Raw genomic sequence first — 15,571 nt, 5'->3', positions numbered from 1 at the left:
TCCAGAGTCTGGTCTTTTTCCAGGCTTACCTCACTTTAGGTAAGTCTCTGGAAATTTTGATGTCCACTTCAAACCATTGATGAAGAGAAGGCAGCTGAAAAAAACACTAGATTCTAGATGTTAGGAAATACGCTGTCCACTAAGATTGTGTGTTCCCACAATAACTTCAGAAATAGGAAATGGTGTTGGAGGAGAAGATCAAGGGCGGGGAGACCCAGCTCAGTGGTCAGAAGAGTAAGACTGAATTGCCTGAAGTGTTGGCAGGCAATTGTGTAAGTAAAATTACGGTGAAAATCCTTAGACAATTACTGTCATCACTGTTCCACAGAATGCAAGTAACCAGGTAACAAGTATACTTTTATAAATGTCATGTTACAGGCATTCATTTGGATGGGCAGAACTTACAACTACAATCAAGGAAGAGCAGCATCATGCTGTACGAGGCTTTACATTTACTAATGCTGATGGTATTAAAATCAGCTGTCACATAAGCCCTGAGAGGGAAGTCAATTTAGAGAACCTTTTTAAGTCAGGAGACTGCTAATCAAACTTCACTTTAAAAGTGCGCAATTAAATATTATGCTAACTTCCCTCATTGTTTTCTGTTACAGATCTTTTATGCATCATTTTTTTTTCTTTGATAAAGATTGCCTTTATTAGGTTTCAGATGCATATTCAAATGTACACATACTGCATGATTTGTCTTTTATCATAGCGTACAAGGGCTGCTGAAATTATAAGAAAAACTACTGTGAAATAGCAGTACCCAAAGCAGTGTTGTTAGAGCGGATACATGTCCACTGTGTACATTATGCTTTCTCTATTTAATACTGCTGTTATGCATCCAGGAGAGAGTTTTTTTTCTTTCTCTCAAATTGCTGTTGACTTCTACTTGTTATTTTTAATGTGGTCTATACACTTGTATCCTTCTGAAAGAGAAAGCAAAGTAACGTTGGAATAACAATTCTGAGTCAAATCAAAGGGCTGTTGAGGCCAGTATTCCCTCTATGACAGAGGCCAGTAATAAAACCCCTGGAGAAGAGGACAGAGCAAGCCTGTTGTGCAGAATGTTCTTCCAGTCCCGCCACCAGGTATCATTAGCAAGGAACGTAGCAGCTTTGCACTTGGTATTCCATTATGGAATTGTTATTCCTGCATTTATCTAGTTTCCCTTTGAATACTAGCGAGCTTTAGCATCCAGTCATGTGGCAGGTTTTTGAGCATATATGCACCTTGTGTGAAGACTTCTGTGGAAACCACCAAGTAGAAGTTTCATTAGGTGCTCCTTAGTTCTCGTAGTGGAAGGAATTGTAGACAGTATATCCATATTTCTCTTCTTCATGCCACTCATCATTGTGTAGCTGTCTACTGCAAATCCTGTAACTCTTTTTTTTTCCAGGTTGAGGCGTCCCCCGGGTATTTAGTAGCATCTACTGTGGAAGCCATTTTATAAGTTTTAGTCCTCCTTGACAGGCTTGGCTTCCTTTTTTTTGAGGTTTACTTCATTGCTTCTGTGAGAAGAAGATGAGACTTATGCATAAAATTCAAGTTACGGGTGTTTATGTTAAGACAATGATAAAGCCATCTTTGTCTTAAATGATTTTCCCAATTGTTCACGTTCATGTTGATTTCATGGATGTTTCAGAGTACTGAAATAATACTTTCTTAGAACTTCATTAAAATCCAAGACTTGGCTTTTCTGGAAAACAGTGTACTCCACATCTTCACAAGATTTCAGTGGTTTGTGTGGCTGCGTGTGTTCATTGATTCAGTTTTTTAGAATAGATTCTAAAATTTGGCTAAGGTTTTACAGGCCTGTGGTTCCCATGCAACGCTCCTCTTTTTTTTTAATTAGCATTTCCTGCAGCATTGAATTTGAGACAGCTTCTCAGTGAGGTCCCTACAAAGAGCTTGTTGAACTTTCCCACACTGAACATGGAAATAATGAATGTCTAGTTTCTGTGCTGTCACCTTCATCTTTAGGAACATTCTTTTTGTACTGCATTTTGGACACCTGCTCTCAGGATTGTTTTTTACTCTTGATATATATTTGAAAAAGGATTTATCACTTGCTTTTATACCTTTTTGAAAATTGTTCTTGAGCTACTTTTTTGACCACTGTTTTGATCTGCCTCACTTTCTGTGTTTAACGTGTTGGTTTATGATATTTACTTTACCTTGCTTAAACAATTCCAGGTTTTCTGAAGACTTTCTTAACCTCTGATTCTGACCTTTTCCCTGCTGTTTAGTCATGATGCTATTTTTAAAAAAAATTAAATTCATTTGCATTAGACTTCAGTATAATGTCCTAAACAGTATTAAACCTTGAAAGATAGTACAGAAACTGTTAGCTGCTCTTCTTAACCTCTTCTTAGCAAACTGCTTCATTCTAATGTTATTCCTCTCCTTGAAGGCAAACACAGCTGTAGTGATGGGGGGTATGGGGAGGGCGTGTCTACAAAGATATTTAATTTCTGTATAAATCATGATTTTTTGGTAGACTTTCTTTGAAATTATGGTCTAGACCTTTTGCACAAGTGAGGACCAACATGGAAATTACACTCTCTACATGATTAGCAAGGACTAGCCCTTCCATGCAGTAACATTGCCAATGGCTAAAAATTAATGCTAAGATCAACCTCCCCCTTTCACTGCTCTGTATCTATATCCTATTTGTATAAATAGTGCTTTTTGCTTCCACTCATCTCTGTTTTCCCTCTGCATGTCATAGCTGCTGTCACCGTTTTTGCTAGGTGCCTGGTAGTACAGTCCTGAAGTTGTACCTGTCCTATTTGGGCTTGGGCATACATCTGGTTCTTGTTTAAAAAGTACGTTACTTTTGCTGTGGGGGGTAATATTAATGACTTATGATGGAGTTCTTACATATTTAGTTTTTTGAAAGATAGGACTTGAGCTTTTAAATTAGAATAGTGCTTTTCAACTTTTTGCTGGTGATCACCACCTAGAAATGTACTTCGTAGCTAACAAAAGATCAATTTTCTTTATAAGGTAGTAGTTAACCTTTTAGGTTTTCATTGGTAAAGAGGAACAATGAAAATGCTAATAGTTTTAATAGTTTTTCATAACTGACCACTAATTGTTCCTCAAAGTTCCAGAAAAAGGATAGGGAACGATGACATCGAAATGAGGACATAACGTTCAAGTGCTCTTCTGCCACCCTTTACCCTGTAACAGGAGAGAAACTCGAGGCACAATCGCATAGGCTGTCTGAGATACCAGGCAAGACTCACTCAGGTACTATTGTGCAAGGAGGGTGCATTAAAGCAAGACATCAGAGAAACATAATCGTTACCACTACCGTAAATTTGACATAATTTGTGATTTTGTTTGGACTTTTCCTAATTCATGCAGTAGCTGAGGTAAGCCTTTTCCCATGCCTTCTGAAAGAACAGAGGGAGCAAGGAGAAACTCTGCTTGATAGGGAAGGTGTCTGATTCGAATCAGGGAGTCTATAGACTTTTTTACAAGGCAGTTAAGGGGGCTACGTACTGTAAATTGTGGAGGCGTAACAGAAGATCTCAAAACCGATATAATGAGGAGCAGTTTAGCTATCTGTAAAATTTGTTTACAGTTGCCGTCCTAACCATCTGTTCTCTTTCCTTGTGTTGTAGTCAATCGGGGTAGATGATATTTTGTAATAGGTGAAAGGTGTTTTTTAAAGTATGGTTTATGTCTTTGCATATACATTTATAGAGTACATCTTATAACAAGGCTTAGATCCCATTGGTGCTATTTAGGGATGCTACTGTAGTAACAATGATATATTGCATATTCTGTTAATGCTGTGTTTACAAAGCATTTCCAGTTAGTCGTTATAGAAATGTAAGTTGCGTCCTTTTCCCATCTGGTTGTTTTTGTACAGGCTATGGCTTATTTTTGGTGAAATAATTTTTGGTGTATCTTTTTAGAGAGCTTATCTTTACTGTTGGTGGGTAGACTTCTGTCATAACGGATCATAATGTCTCTTGACAGGAATTTCCAGCAGTGTGTGGACTTCGAGATACAGCTCTGTGCTCTACCACTCCAGCTGATGGGTATTCACAGCAGCAGTCTTATATTCTGTGCACGCTTGCTGGTTAGGGTACGAAGACTACTGTTTTTGACATCAAGGATCACAGCTGCTTTCTAGATAGCAGACTAGTATTAGGAACCTAGAATAGGTGTTTATTTCCTGGTGTGATATTGCAACATGCTTCTTTGGGGTAATGAGTACATGGGGAAAATGTGTAAAGCTTGACTGGATCTGGATTCTGAGCTGCCTTCTGATCTACAGACTTGATTCCCCAGGCCATGTACGAGAGACCTGTGACAGCCTTTTCCCCTTTATCTTAGAGAGAGCTTCACCATGCAGGCCTGCTACTTTGACATCAGTCACGAAGACCACAGGATGACCAAAAAGGGTGAAAAATCTGATGTCATTTTTGAGAATGAAAGGTAAATTCCACTCATTGTAGGCATTAACATCAGCTGAAAAAAATCAAAGCTCTCATTCAGACCCACAGATGAAAGTTCTTTTAATATATTTTAATATATTAAATTTTAGACTTTAATATATTGCTATGGATGTCTTTACTTCCCTGCAGTATTTATTGGTATTTGTCACACTTGTATCCTTGTATCTACCCAACACCAGTCTATCTGAGGGCCCATTCTGGGTGTAAACCTAATAGTTTGTGATAGTTATTTTACAACACAGTGTTCACTTAAGAGTAATTACATCTACTTTGATTTTTGCGAAGTATTAGAGTTTAGCGTAACTCCTGTTAAAGAATGTGTTCAGTCTGGATACATATCTCACAGCTTTCTTTGAATAGAAGGAATATGTCCATGTGTCTATGGGGTTGCATGGTCCCCTCTGAACAAAACAAGAAGTAAAACATTTCTGCCAACATCAATAACTACTTGATGTAATGTTTAATCTTGAAACTAACACAATAGTTTTTGACAACCCCAGCAGCTGTGATCTGTACTTTAAACAAAGATACAGTAAACCTTTCTGCAGTTACAGGTAGAGGTGTATTACCTTCCTCTAGGATGTTTCCTTGAGTAATGGGCTTTTTAATTCTATTTATAGTTGCTTGACTACTATGCAAGCATAGTCTGATCATGGGGCCAGATCACAGAAAGTTTCAAAAGGTGATACGTACTATGGATGGGTGTATTCATGCTTGTCAAGGAGTTCATAGTATTGGCATCCTTTCATGAATGTTTTGTTTTATCATTTCTAGTTGTTGCTTCTGAACTACTTGTTTGGAAGGATTAAAAGAATAAAGCCTGTTTTTTGTTTTTAAGTAGTCTGTTGGCAACTAAATGTCAGGACTGCAAATCCGTAATTAAAGTATTTTATCCCTATGGAGCAAACCTTAAAGGCAACACAGATAAGACAGGTATTACAAGGTACATGGTATAGTAGCTAGCTGACAACTTCAGACCTGTTGGTCAGATATCAGCATTTCATAATTCATACCCTGTTCGACTACCATAGGTAGTGTATGGTGAAGTGGGTCACACAGTTCTGACAGCAAACACTTCCGTGTGATTTAGGAAAACTATGTTGGATTCTTGCTTTTAACATTGTTGCTGGCACAATGTGGACAGAAGCTAGACGGAGAAAAGGTCGAGATTAACTTAGTGTGCTATCACAATATTTTGTCATACTTGACGTGTTCAAAGCAATTTTAATTTCCATTAATGTAGAATGTATAAAACACCTCAGTACTTTATAAGGAATAAATAATTAAATGGTAAATATGCTAAAACATTTTTGCAGTCTTCCATTTTAAAAGACTCTAGTTAAGGATAAATATAACTTATAACTTAGATCATTAGATACTCCTGTATCCACAGAGCCCATGCTATAGCCCCAGATGCTGAAAACCTGTAGGAATCCAAAGCAGCTTTTACTTAGAACATAGGTAGAGAAGCAGCTGAGCTTATGCGGTGGCCAGAGTTTTGAGGTACCTGCAGCTACGTACATTACATTCCAGTAGTAAATCACTTGTGTAAATACTTAAGGACTTAAATGTTCTTAGAGAAACTTAAGCATCTTTTACATATCTTGTTTTTCTCTGTGCATGTGAGAAAATGTAAACATTAATTACTGCTGAAATTATTTTCTTCAGTAGGCCAAAGAATCATCAGGAGAAGTGTTATGACACAAAGATGTTTTAGGTTTCTTAATATCTTCATTTGCCACTCTAATCCCATTGAGCAAGTCACCTTAGTGCTGTGAATGCTTGCAATTGCACAGAGCATCTGAGTAGCTTTGGAGTTTTATGTTGTGTAATATAATTGGGTTGTTTTAAAAACAAACAAAAAAGTAAGAAGAAATAAACCATGCAGTCTGTTCCGTTTTACCCACGGCTTAGTTATAAAAACAAAATAGACTTCTTGCCTGTTGTATTGTCATTAGATGACACAATAAACGTACTTGTGAAGGTGAAACATTTGAGTTGGGAAGTACTTGGTCTTCCTTTCTCATGTTAATAGTCCTTTCTTAGGCAACTAGTCAATTTCATTTCAAGAAATTTGCTTCTGCAAAGACTGGTGAATGAGGATTTGGGGATTAGTCTGTAAATCTCTCTGAAATTAAAGGTAAATGAACACATTTGATTAGTTTTACTTCTGTACCTCTGCCGGCCAAAAAAACTAGAAGCATACAAGTGATGTAGTTAGGCCATTTATATTAAGGAAAATTTCAGTTTCTCTCTCTCAAAAAGAAAGAAAAATGGACTTAAAATTTTGTTATCTGTTCTATTAAATAGAAAAATAGCATTATTCCTGCCATGTTTACTTTTAAAGGATGAAAAGCTGAGTATGTTACTTGCATGTTGCTTTAGAAATTATGTACCACCATAGAGGGAAGAAATCAGTATTTTGTATCTCGTGGAGTAAACATTAAATTCAAAGAATCATTAAAATGGTAATAACCAATTCAGTAGAGTATTAATTATTCAGCAGTATATGAGCACCAAGACTGTTTGCTTGATAACGTAATGTTAATTCTAACTAACTAGAGAAACTTTATGTAGGCCAAAATTGAAGATGATTATCATCCCAGTAGTGGGTTTTGTTGTGAGTTTTTTTTTGTTGTTTGTTTTGTTTTTAATTACTAGCTTGGAGCTTTCTTGAAAAGAGCTTCAGGTTAGAACTGTAAAATCTTTCTACTTGGAAGAGACTTCATGAGGTCCTAATCCAACTATCTTCTAAATGCCACATCAACACTGAATTTAGACCAGGTTGCTCAGGGCTTTGTCTAGGTGTTCCTTGAGAACCTCCAAGGACAGGGATCCTGAAGCCTCCCTGAACAACCTCTTCCCGTGCTTAATTCCCCTCATACTGAACAATCTTTTCCTTACATCAAGTCAGAGCCTCTCTTGTTTCAATTAATGACTGCTGCCTTTCATCCTTCAGGCACGGACCTCAGTTTGTGTTCACTCTTCTGGGTAACCTCCTCTTTGATGATGGAAGGCTGCTGTTAGGTTCAGCCCACACCCAAAGCCATCTCTTCTTCATGTTACAGAAGCTGATTTCAGTCAGACTAAGACAAAGAAGGCATTGGGTACCTCAACCTTATCTGTACATGCAATTATCATTTTATCAGTGAGCTTGCATGTTCCTTGTTCATCCTTTTTATTGTTAATGTATCAGTAGGAGCTGTTCTCATTGCCTTTGACACCTCTTGCACATCTCAACTCAAGCTGACCTTCAGCTTTCATAATGGCAACCGTGTATGACTGAGCAGTACTTCCACATGCATCCGTTGTAGCCTGTCCTTGTTTCCATCTCCTGTGCATATCCTTTTTTCATTGGAGCTCAGGGGTCAGTTCCTCAAGCTTTTTATACATTAAGCTGTCGTATATAATTTTGGTCTGTTCACTATTAAAACTTGAGGTTTATTTCTGTCTGTTGTACCACTGTCCTTTGACAAAAGCTGAGGATAAAATGCTAACAATACATCAGTTTTTTGGTCTTCATTCTAGTTTAATTTTACAAGTGAATGGGTATTAGTAAGGACAAGTCTGGATTTTTCTCAGGAGCTTGAACCAGGTTTCCTGGGATAACTGAATCTCATCCATGTTTTGTTTCTTTGTGTGAAATTCATGCTGTTGCATTGAAAAATTGAAGACTTTCAGTGATACTCTTCAAACTTGAGACAAATTAGAAAAATACGGCCTATCTGGAAGAAATTAGAAGAGATGTAGTCTTTGCGTGTCTGTGTACCATTTGATTCTGTCATGAATTCACAGTAGCCAAAATAAAGGCTCGATCTTACAGGGAGAAAAATATAAATACTGTTTAAAGAAGACATATTAAAAAAAAAAACAAGCATACATAGCAATGTAGGGATAGACAGCAAAGCATATGGTGCCAGGAGCTTGATGCTGGGAACAGTTCCACTCTGTCTTCATTATTAATCTGGAAAGAGCACAAGCATATGCTAACTTTAATTTTCTGTCTTGTTCTGTTTCTTATAAATTGAAGAATATCGTAGTTACCAGTCAGGACAGAGGACAAAGTGATTTGGCACAACTGGGAGGAGTGGGGAGAGAAAGGAAGGGGGAGAGGGGAAGAAGGAAAGGGCAAAACAGTATTTCACTTGGAAATTGCAAACTAATATAATTAGGGGGAAATGAACCAAATTTATTTATTTAAAGATGGGGACATTCACGTAGGAAATAGTGGTACTAAAAGAGACTCTTGGGACTCCTTGCTGGCTGCAGGATGGGAACATAAAGAGCTGAATTGCAGAGCCATCAGCTCACGGAGGAAGAGAGGAGTAATAGCTCTTTCCTACAAAGGCATGTTGCTGCTTCTCAGAAGAGGGGGAAACAAGTCAGATTGCGATTTTAAAAAGGCTACTAGACTTCGTGACAGTTTTGAGGGGGCATAGGCTTTTTGATTGTAGTTAGTTGTATTGTCTGTAAGTTGTTCCTCGGCTCTTAAAAGAAAAATAGTAATTAAAAAAAATAATAAACTTTAAGGGCTGTGTTCAAACTTTGCAGGGAAAAAAGGGAAAAAATAAAAATAAATGCATACAGGAGAAACTGTTACTGCTGGAAGGATGTTCCAGAAAGTTATGAGCGTGGTTAATGAAGTACTTTGGACTCTAAAGTAGAGCAGTAACTACAGGCATCCGTTAAACTTGGCCATTTGGCAATGTGCAGATGGTATCTGAATCTGTTTAAAAATGTGAACAGCAGTTAACAGCAAAGCAGAAAGATAAGTCTCACAGCAGCTGACCAGCATGAGGCTAGCTTGTGGTGTGACTGTAGATGGTTTCCAGCAGCCCAGGATGCCAAGTGCACTTCTTGAACTGATGCTCTTTGAGGCATCGGGTACTTGCCTGCCAGCACTGTGGTGACTGAACCTGGGGAATAGGCAGAGACCAGACTTTCCCATCCATTTGGGAAGGGCTAGATTTCAGCAACAGGTATCTTTATAGCTAATAATGTGTATCTCTTCCTTACTGCTTCCATACTGTGTGGAATAGTGATTTGGGTTTTATTGTTAAAAAATAATTTAAAAAAAAAAAGAAAAAAAAAATGACCTAATAGAGTAATTTCACAGCTTAAACTGTGATCTACCTTGCTCACCTGTATCTTCATCTTTTGCTTTTGATTTCTTTCAAACTGTCCATAGATGTCAGAAATAGAATAATTAATGACATCTCTGCTGCATTTGGATTATACCTGACATTTGCTTGATATGTGATAGTATATATTGCTGTCTTTATTCCCTATAACATCTTAAAACTTTGCTTCTGTAGTGTATATATTAAACAAGTGCTTCTTAGAGCTTCCCAACTAATGTTAACTTAATATCTTAATAAGTATGAATTCATTAAATGTTAAATTGATGATAATAAACACAGATTCAGCAAATGAAGATACAACAAAACTGTTGATACCAAATTGCTTTTCTTTTAAATCAATCCTGCAGGAAAGTTCAGCAGCCATTGCATGCTGTGCTCCTGTTACAATTTCTTCTGAAGATTTTTTTTAAGAAACAGTCACTGCACATTAAGCTGGACAGCTGCCTACGTAGCACATAGGTAAATTTTTGTGAGTTACTTCCTACAGGGTTTGCTGTCGAATAATATGATCATGCAGTTAAGAAATTAGCTTAATTCATGATGCGTACAATTACAGATTCATGAGCGTAGTTACCTAGGAAAACATCTTTAGATTGCAGATGTTGTCATAAATTTCTGATGTGACTTCATTGCCACTGTATGTGACCTTTGTATTGCTTAAAATCATGGAGCTGCTAGCAGACATTGGACTCTTGCTTGGCATCTTAAAGCATCTTGCTCTGTATCTAAGTGGGGATGAACAAACTGTGGAAAATGTACTTGACTCAAAAAAAACTAAAACTTAAGTAATTAAGTGAAAACAATTTATAATGTAACAATAGGTAAATAATTATTGAAAAGGCAAGCTTTATGTGCATTTATTAATGAGGGTAATCCTCTTTATTTCAAAAATATAATCCAGATAATCTTGGTATTTCTCTTAGTTGCTTTTTGGGTTTTTAAGGTTAAATTTTAAAAAATCTTTTTCTCCAGTCAGATTAATAAACTTACCCTAGTGCTAATTTTCATCTTCGTATTTTGTCTTTTTCTATCAGCTCTTCGGTTGTCTCTCAATTGCAATGATGCCTTAAGCCAAAACTGCCCAGTCACTCAGAAAGCGTTAAAACATCTGTAAGATTTTTGCCTCTTAGGCTAAAAAAATCACAAGCAGTTCAAGAACTGTCAGGGACCCAGTGTTCTCTTCACTATTGTTCCGAGTGAATTATTGTGTCTTGGTATTTTCCTGGAATAATCAAGTCTGCTCTCCAACCAGCCTGGTTAAACAGGAAATACGTAACGAGTTCAAGCAATGACCATCCAAGTTAGAATTGCTTTTTGGATTTCTACATGTTGTGGTTTATTTAAAGTAAAAATAAAAATATGCTAATAAACAATACATAGGAGACTTTGCAAATAAAGTAAATCTTAGGTTTAGTTGTTTACATGCTTTTAGTTTATGTCTGCATAATTTTGTGAAATTAACAAAATAAAGAAGCAAGTGTGACATTATCAAACAGGTCAAAATCATTTAAATCAGAGAGGCTTATGCAATTCTGAAACGTGTGCCAGATCAATGCTGAGGGTTCCAGATATTACCCAAGGTTAATTCAACTGCAGTACATGAGATTTCATGTCTGAAGATGGTAGTTAATGATCTTGATCTCTTTTCGCTATTACCTTTACAGCCTATTACCTGAGACTGGGGAACATCAACTTAAGAGAGGTAGGGTTGGGGCCCTAAATTCTAGGTTGCCCAAAGTAATCATGAAAGTTTAGTAAGTTGTTCAGTCATAGAGGGTTTGGGTCCTTTCTTAAAACAAGTCATAAGGAGAGCATTCAGTTGGGATGAACATATATTCTGAGCATATTTTGGAAGCATATGTTTGAGTTTCATGAAATAAATGGATATGATTTCATTAAAAAGTGGTTACAGCAGGATAGAAAAAGTAGCTACAATACTATGATTGTTAACAGTCACAGCATGAAGGTCAGTGGACATTCACTTCAGTCTGCCTTTTTCTAAGTTATATTCACTGATTGATCTCATTTTGTCTTACACAGTCAGTAGTTAGAACAAGTTCAGTAAAAGGTTTTAAGAAGTGTCTCACTCATTTTTTATACAGTCTCAGATGTATTTAGATACTGGCTTTAGCCATACAACTGCTGAGTATGAACGAGAGACACTGACTACAGAATTCTTTAGGGGTCATGCAAATCATATAAATCTCTGAAGGAAAAGTACCAAGAGACTGAACTCCTCAGCTAGCTTATTATCCGTACAGTTTTTCTCTATTATTTCCTTCCCTTTGTCTGTTTCCCTTTGTTTTGTTTTGCAGCAGTACTTTTTTTCAGAGGGTTTCATAATCTTTAGCTACTGTAAATGTTGTGTAAAATTTTGATTGCTGGTTTCATAGGAAATCAGGAAATATTAGTCACCGTCTAGAGTTCCTTACTGTTCTCTATATATCTTTACAAAACAATTATTAGAAAATGGTGATCAGTTTAGCAAAACCATTCTTAATGGGATTCTCATTTGTAGTATTGCTGTCTCCTCCTACTAGGTAGAGCTTCCATTTCTTCAGATTTTACCCTTTTTTTTTTTTGTTTGTTTGCAAGGACATACCAGATGTGTATTCAGACAAAGCCTTTCTAGGAACGTTACTGGGAATGCAGCAGGTGAGAGTCTTTACCTTTTGAGTCATCTGCTGATTCAGAGTCCAGAATGATAGTAGGGGAGTGCCAGCAAAGACAGAGAAAATCTAAAGCCCTGACTGATGCTTTTTAGTCAGTAAGAGCTTATCTGTTTTTTTTTTTCCCCTCTTCTTCTGTTAAAATATTAGCTAGCCCAAAGTCTATTCATGTCTTACACTGAAATAGATAATGATGTGCTCTTAATGAGCATTTGAAGGCAGTTATTAGGTAACTGTTCTAATTCAGCTGTGACTTGGTTCTTAAAGCATGCTATTTTATGTGTCTTGGTAAGTTAATGTTTATAAAGTATTTTCAGCTCTCGAAATGAAATGAGAAATGCATAAAAATTCCTAAAGGTCTCCGTTAGATTTTTTTTTTGACTTAGCACACTTAGAATGTTTTGAATACTACCCTGCTGGTATGCTTCACCTCTGTTCAAATGATTCTTCCATTGTTGAATCATATATATGGACATGATGCACTCTGTGCTTTAGGTGCCTTCTGAATTTCCCTCTGCCATACAGATGGGGGTGTCCCTCTGCTGGGACAGATGTTACTATTTTATCTCTCTTTAGGTGGAATCACATCATCTCACCACGCCTATCTTGAGCTAGTGATCTAAGCCCACTCTAGAATTCTCCTCATATTCCAACTTCGCTAACCTCTGCACATTTTCAACAACCAGATTTCAAAGACCTCAGAGGCACATCTTGAAAATTAACCTTTCTCATCTTTTTAGGTCCTTTGTAGCTAGTTTTTCTCAAGCTCCTTCTGATACCAGTACTACAGGGCTTCTCTTCTGTTGTCCTAAGGGAGGATTCATACTGCCTGTGGAGATAAAATTATTTTTATTACCCTTTAAAGGTGTGGATTTTTTTAAGCAATCTTTTATTTTTTATAGAGTCTCCTTCTCTGAAGTTGAGATTATGGAGGACATTTTTGCCTTCGTGTTTTACATAGGATTGTTGAAATTAAGTCACTGTTATGGAATGGCTCTTCAGTTAAAAGATTTCAAAAGAGCTTGCATGCCAGCAAAATCACCAGTTGCATGTTGTGTTATGGGCTTCTGTTATGAACTGGTGGATGAAAAACTTAATATTAGCCAGCATTGTGCGCTTGCAGCCCAGAAAGCCAACCTTATCGTGGGCTGCATCAAAAGAAGCACAGCTAGCAGGTCAACGTCTGCTCTTATTAGACTCCATCTGGAGAACTGCATTCAGCTGTAAAGTCCCCAGCATAAGAAAGACATGGACCTGTTAGAGCAGCTCCTGAGGAAGCCTGTGAATATGATTTGAGAGCTGGAGTTCCCCTCCTGTGAAGACTGGCTGAGAGAGCTGGGGTTATTTAGCATAGGAGAAGAGAAGGCCCCAGGGAGACTTTAGAGCAGCTTTCCAGTACCTAAAGGGGGCCTACAGGAAAGCTGGGGACTCTGTGTCAGGGAGTGTAGTGATAGGACAAGGGGGAATGGGTTTAAATTAAAAGAGGGTACATCTAGGTTAGATATTCAGAAGACATTCTTCACTCAGAGGGTGGTGAGGCACTGGCACAGGCTGCCCAGAGAAGCTGTGGATGCCCTGTCCTGGAGGTGTTCAAGGCCAGGCTGGATGGGGCCTTGGGCAGCCTGGTCTGGTGGGAGGTGTCCCTGCCCATGGCAGGGGGATTGGAACTGGATGGTCTTTAAGGTCCCTTCCAATCCAAATAATTCTATGATTCTAAGACTCCTTAAGTAGTGGCTGCAATCAACAGTCATTGACAGTACCCAATATCTCTGTTATGCCCTGATGTGATGTTCACCCACTCTACATAGAGGTAAGTGAAGTCACTTGTTACTGTATATTGACTGAGTCTGCAGCTTCTCTGATCTCTTCTAACGTGTCTCAGTCAGGATAATGGTCAGGGAATCCTATGCTATATTCTTCCTGTGCAATCCTGCAAGGTCAGTCCCTACGGAGATTGAGGTGATGACTTTGGTGTAACGTTAGACAGAGTTCTATCATACATCACTACCATAGGCTGTTGTACTATTCCTGTATATCCTGTATCTTCTTTTTACATCTCTCACCAATTTTTCCTTCAAGTTCCTAAGCATGTAGATCCTTGTTTGTTTGTTTGCCTTTTAGGGCTAGGCATTCTAGTTCATCTTAGTTCTTAGGCTTCCAGCATTTGTGTAGAAGCATGTGTACCACTACTTTGGCTCAATTCATAGAGCCCTGTTTAAAGGACAGTACTTCATTTCCTGTTTTACTATTTCTTTGTCTTCTTTAATAGTAGATGGCTCAGTCTCCACTGTGTGCTGCTATTCTGTAGCCACCACCTTCTACCCGTCCTGCACCACCACTCCTCAGTAAGAAGTTCACTCATGACTTTCTGCATTTGAAGTACTAATAGGTTGATTCCCTTAAGTTTCAGGTGAGCTCTGTCCCTTCAGTACAAGCTTCATTTCCAATATCTAATGTCTCGTATACAAGTGTCTCCACTCCCTAATGAAATAGTGAACCACACGTTTCAGCCAAACACCTTTGCATTTCTGTCTGTTTACAGTCCTGTGAGGCCTATACGAGCACTGCTGCATGGAAGACCTAGTCTTCATCTTTCCTTGCAGGGTTCTAAATTTTGCCTTTGGAACCTGTCTTCCCTGTTCCTGGTGTTTCTGCTCCCCATTGAGAGCAGAAGTGGAGGTTTCTCACCAGTGTTTCTCACCTGGTGATCCAGAACCTCTATGCCCTTCATGTGACCTTCACATCCAGCAAACAAATCACTGCATGTTGTCCTTTGGTCTTGCAGACTCACGTTCCTGCCCGCTAGTTGCTAGGTGCCAGTCCCACTGTAACAACCAACCTTTTCCCTGTCACCGGTCCCTGGTTCCAGAGCAGAAGGGTGCACGACCATCTTTGGATACAAAAGTCTCAGTACAGCATCTGTTTCCTCCTCAGTGGCCTAATGCCCTCTTGCCACATAATCTTGTGGGTGTTAGTCTGGACTTGATCTTGTTTTATGATGTTTTCAAAAGTCTGCTCTGCCAGTCTGATCATCCTCTTTTTTAGAGGGACTGGGTTTCCATGTTTGGAGACCAGACTGCTCACCAGTGTCTCTGAGAGTGCTACCCATGGGCTCTGTTTCTCAGAGCTCCTTGATTGCAGCCACCTCAACCAAGTTCCCTGAGATGTTGTCTGCACCATGATTTGCCCAGGCTGTTCTCTGCAGAGCAGGTACTTGTGAATTAGACGTGCAACAGATGCCTTCTTGCTGGAATTCTGCCTTTATTTGTCTATCTGGATGTATAAC

At 38.3% G+C, this 15,571-nt stretch overlaps 1 protein-coding gene across 10 annotated transcripts in view; it reads left to right on the top strand.

Moving 5' to 3' along the window:
* Positions 1-15,571, top strand: part of CTNND2 (catenin delta 2) — a 644,756-nt gene that overhangs the window by 435,298 nt on the left and 193,887 nt on the right. For 5 of the 10 annotated variants that reach the window (XM_083825789.1, XM_083825788.1, XM_083825784.1 and 2 more), the window contains one exon: positions 4,354-4,455. The exons of the other annotated variants lie outside the window; for them this stretch is intronic. In XM_083825789.1, the coding sequence (XP_083681915.1) occupies positions 4,354-4,455 (102 nt within the window). The remainder of the gene's footprint in view (positions 1-4,353; positions 4,456-15,571) is intronic. 10 annotated transcript variants of the gene reach the window in all.

Source organism: Anser anser, assembly GCF_964211835.1.
Source record: "Anser anser genome assembly, chromosome: 2".
NCBI lineage: Eukaryota > Metazoa > Chordata > Aves > Anseriformes > Anatidae > Anser > Anser anser.
The sequence above is the reverse complement of the archived record's forward strand: the minus strand, read 5'-3'. Positions and strand labels throughout refer to the sequence as shown.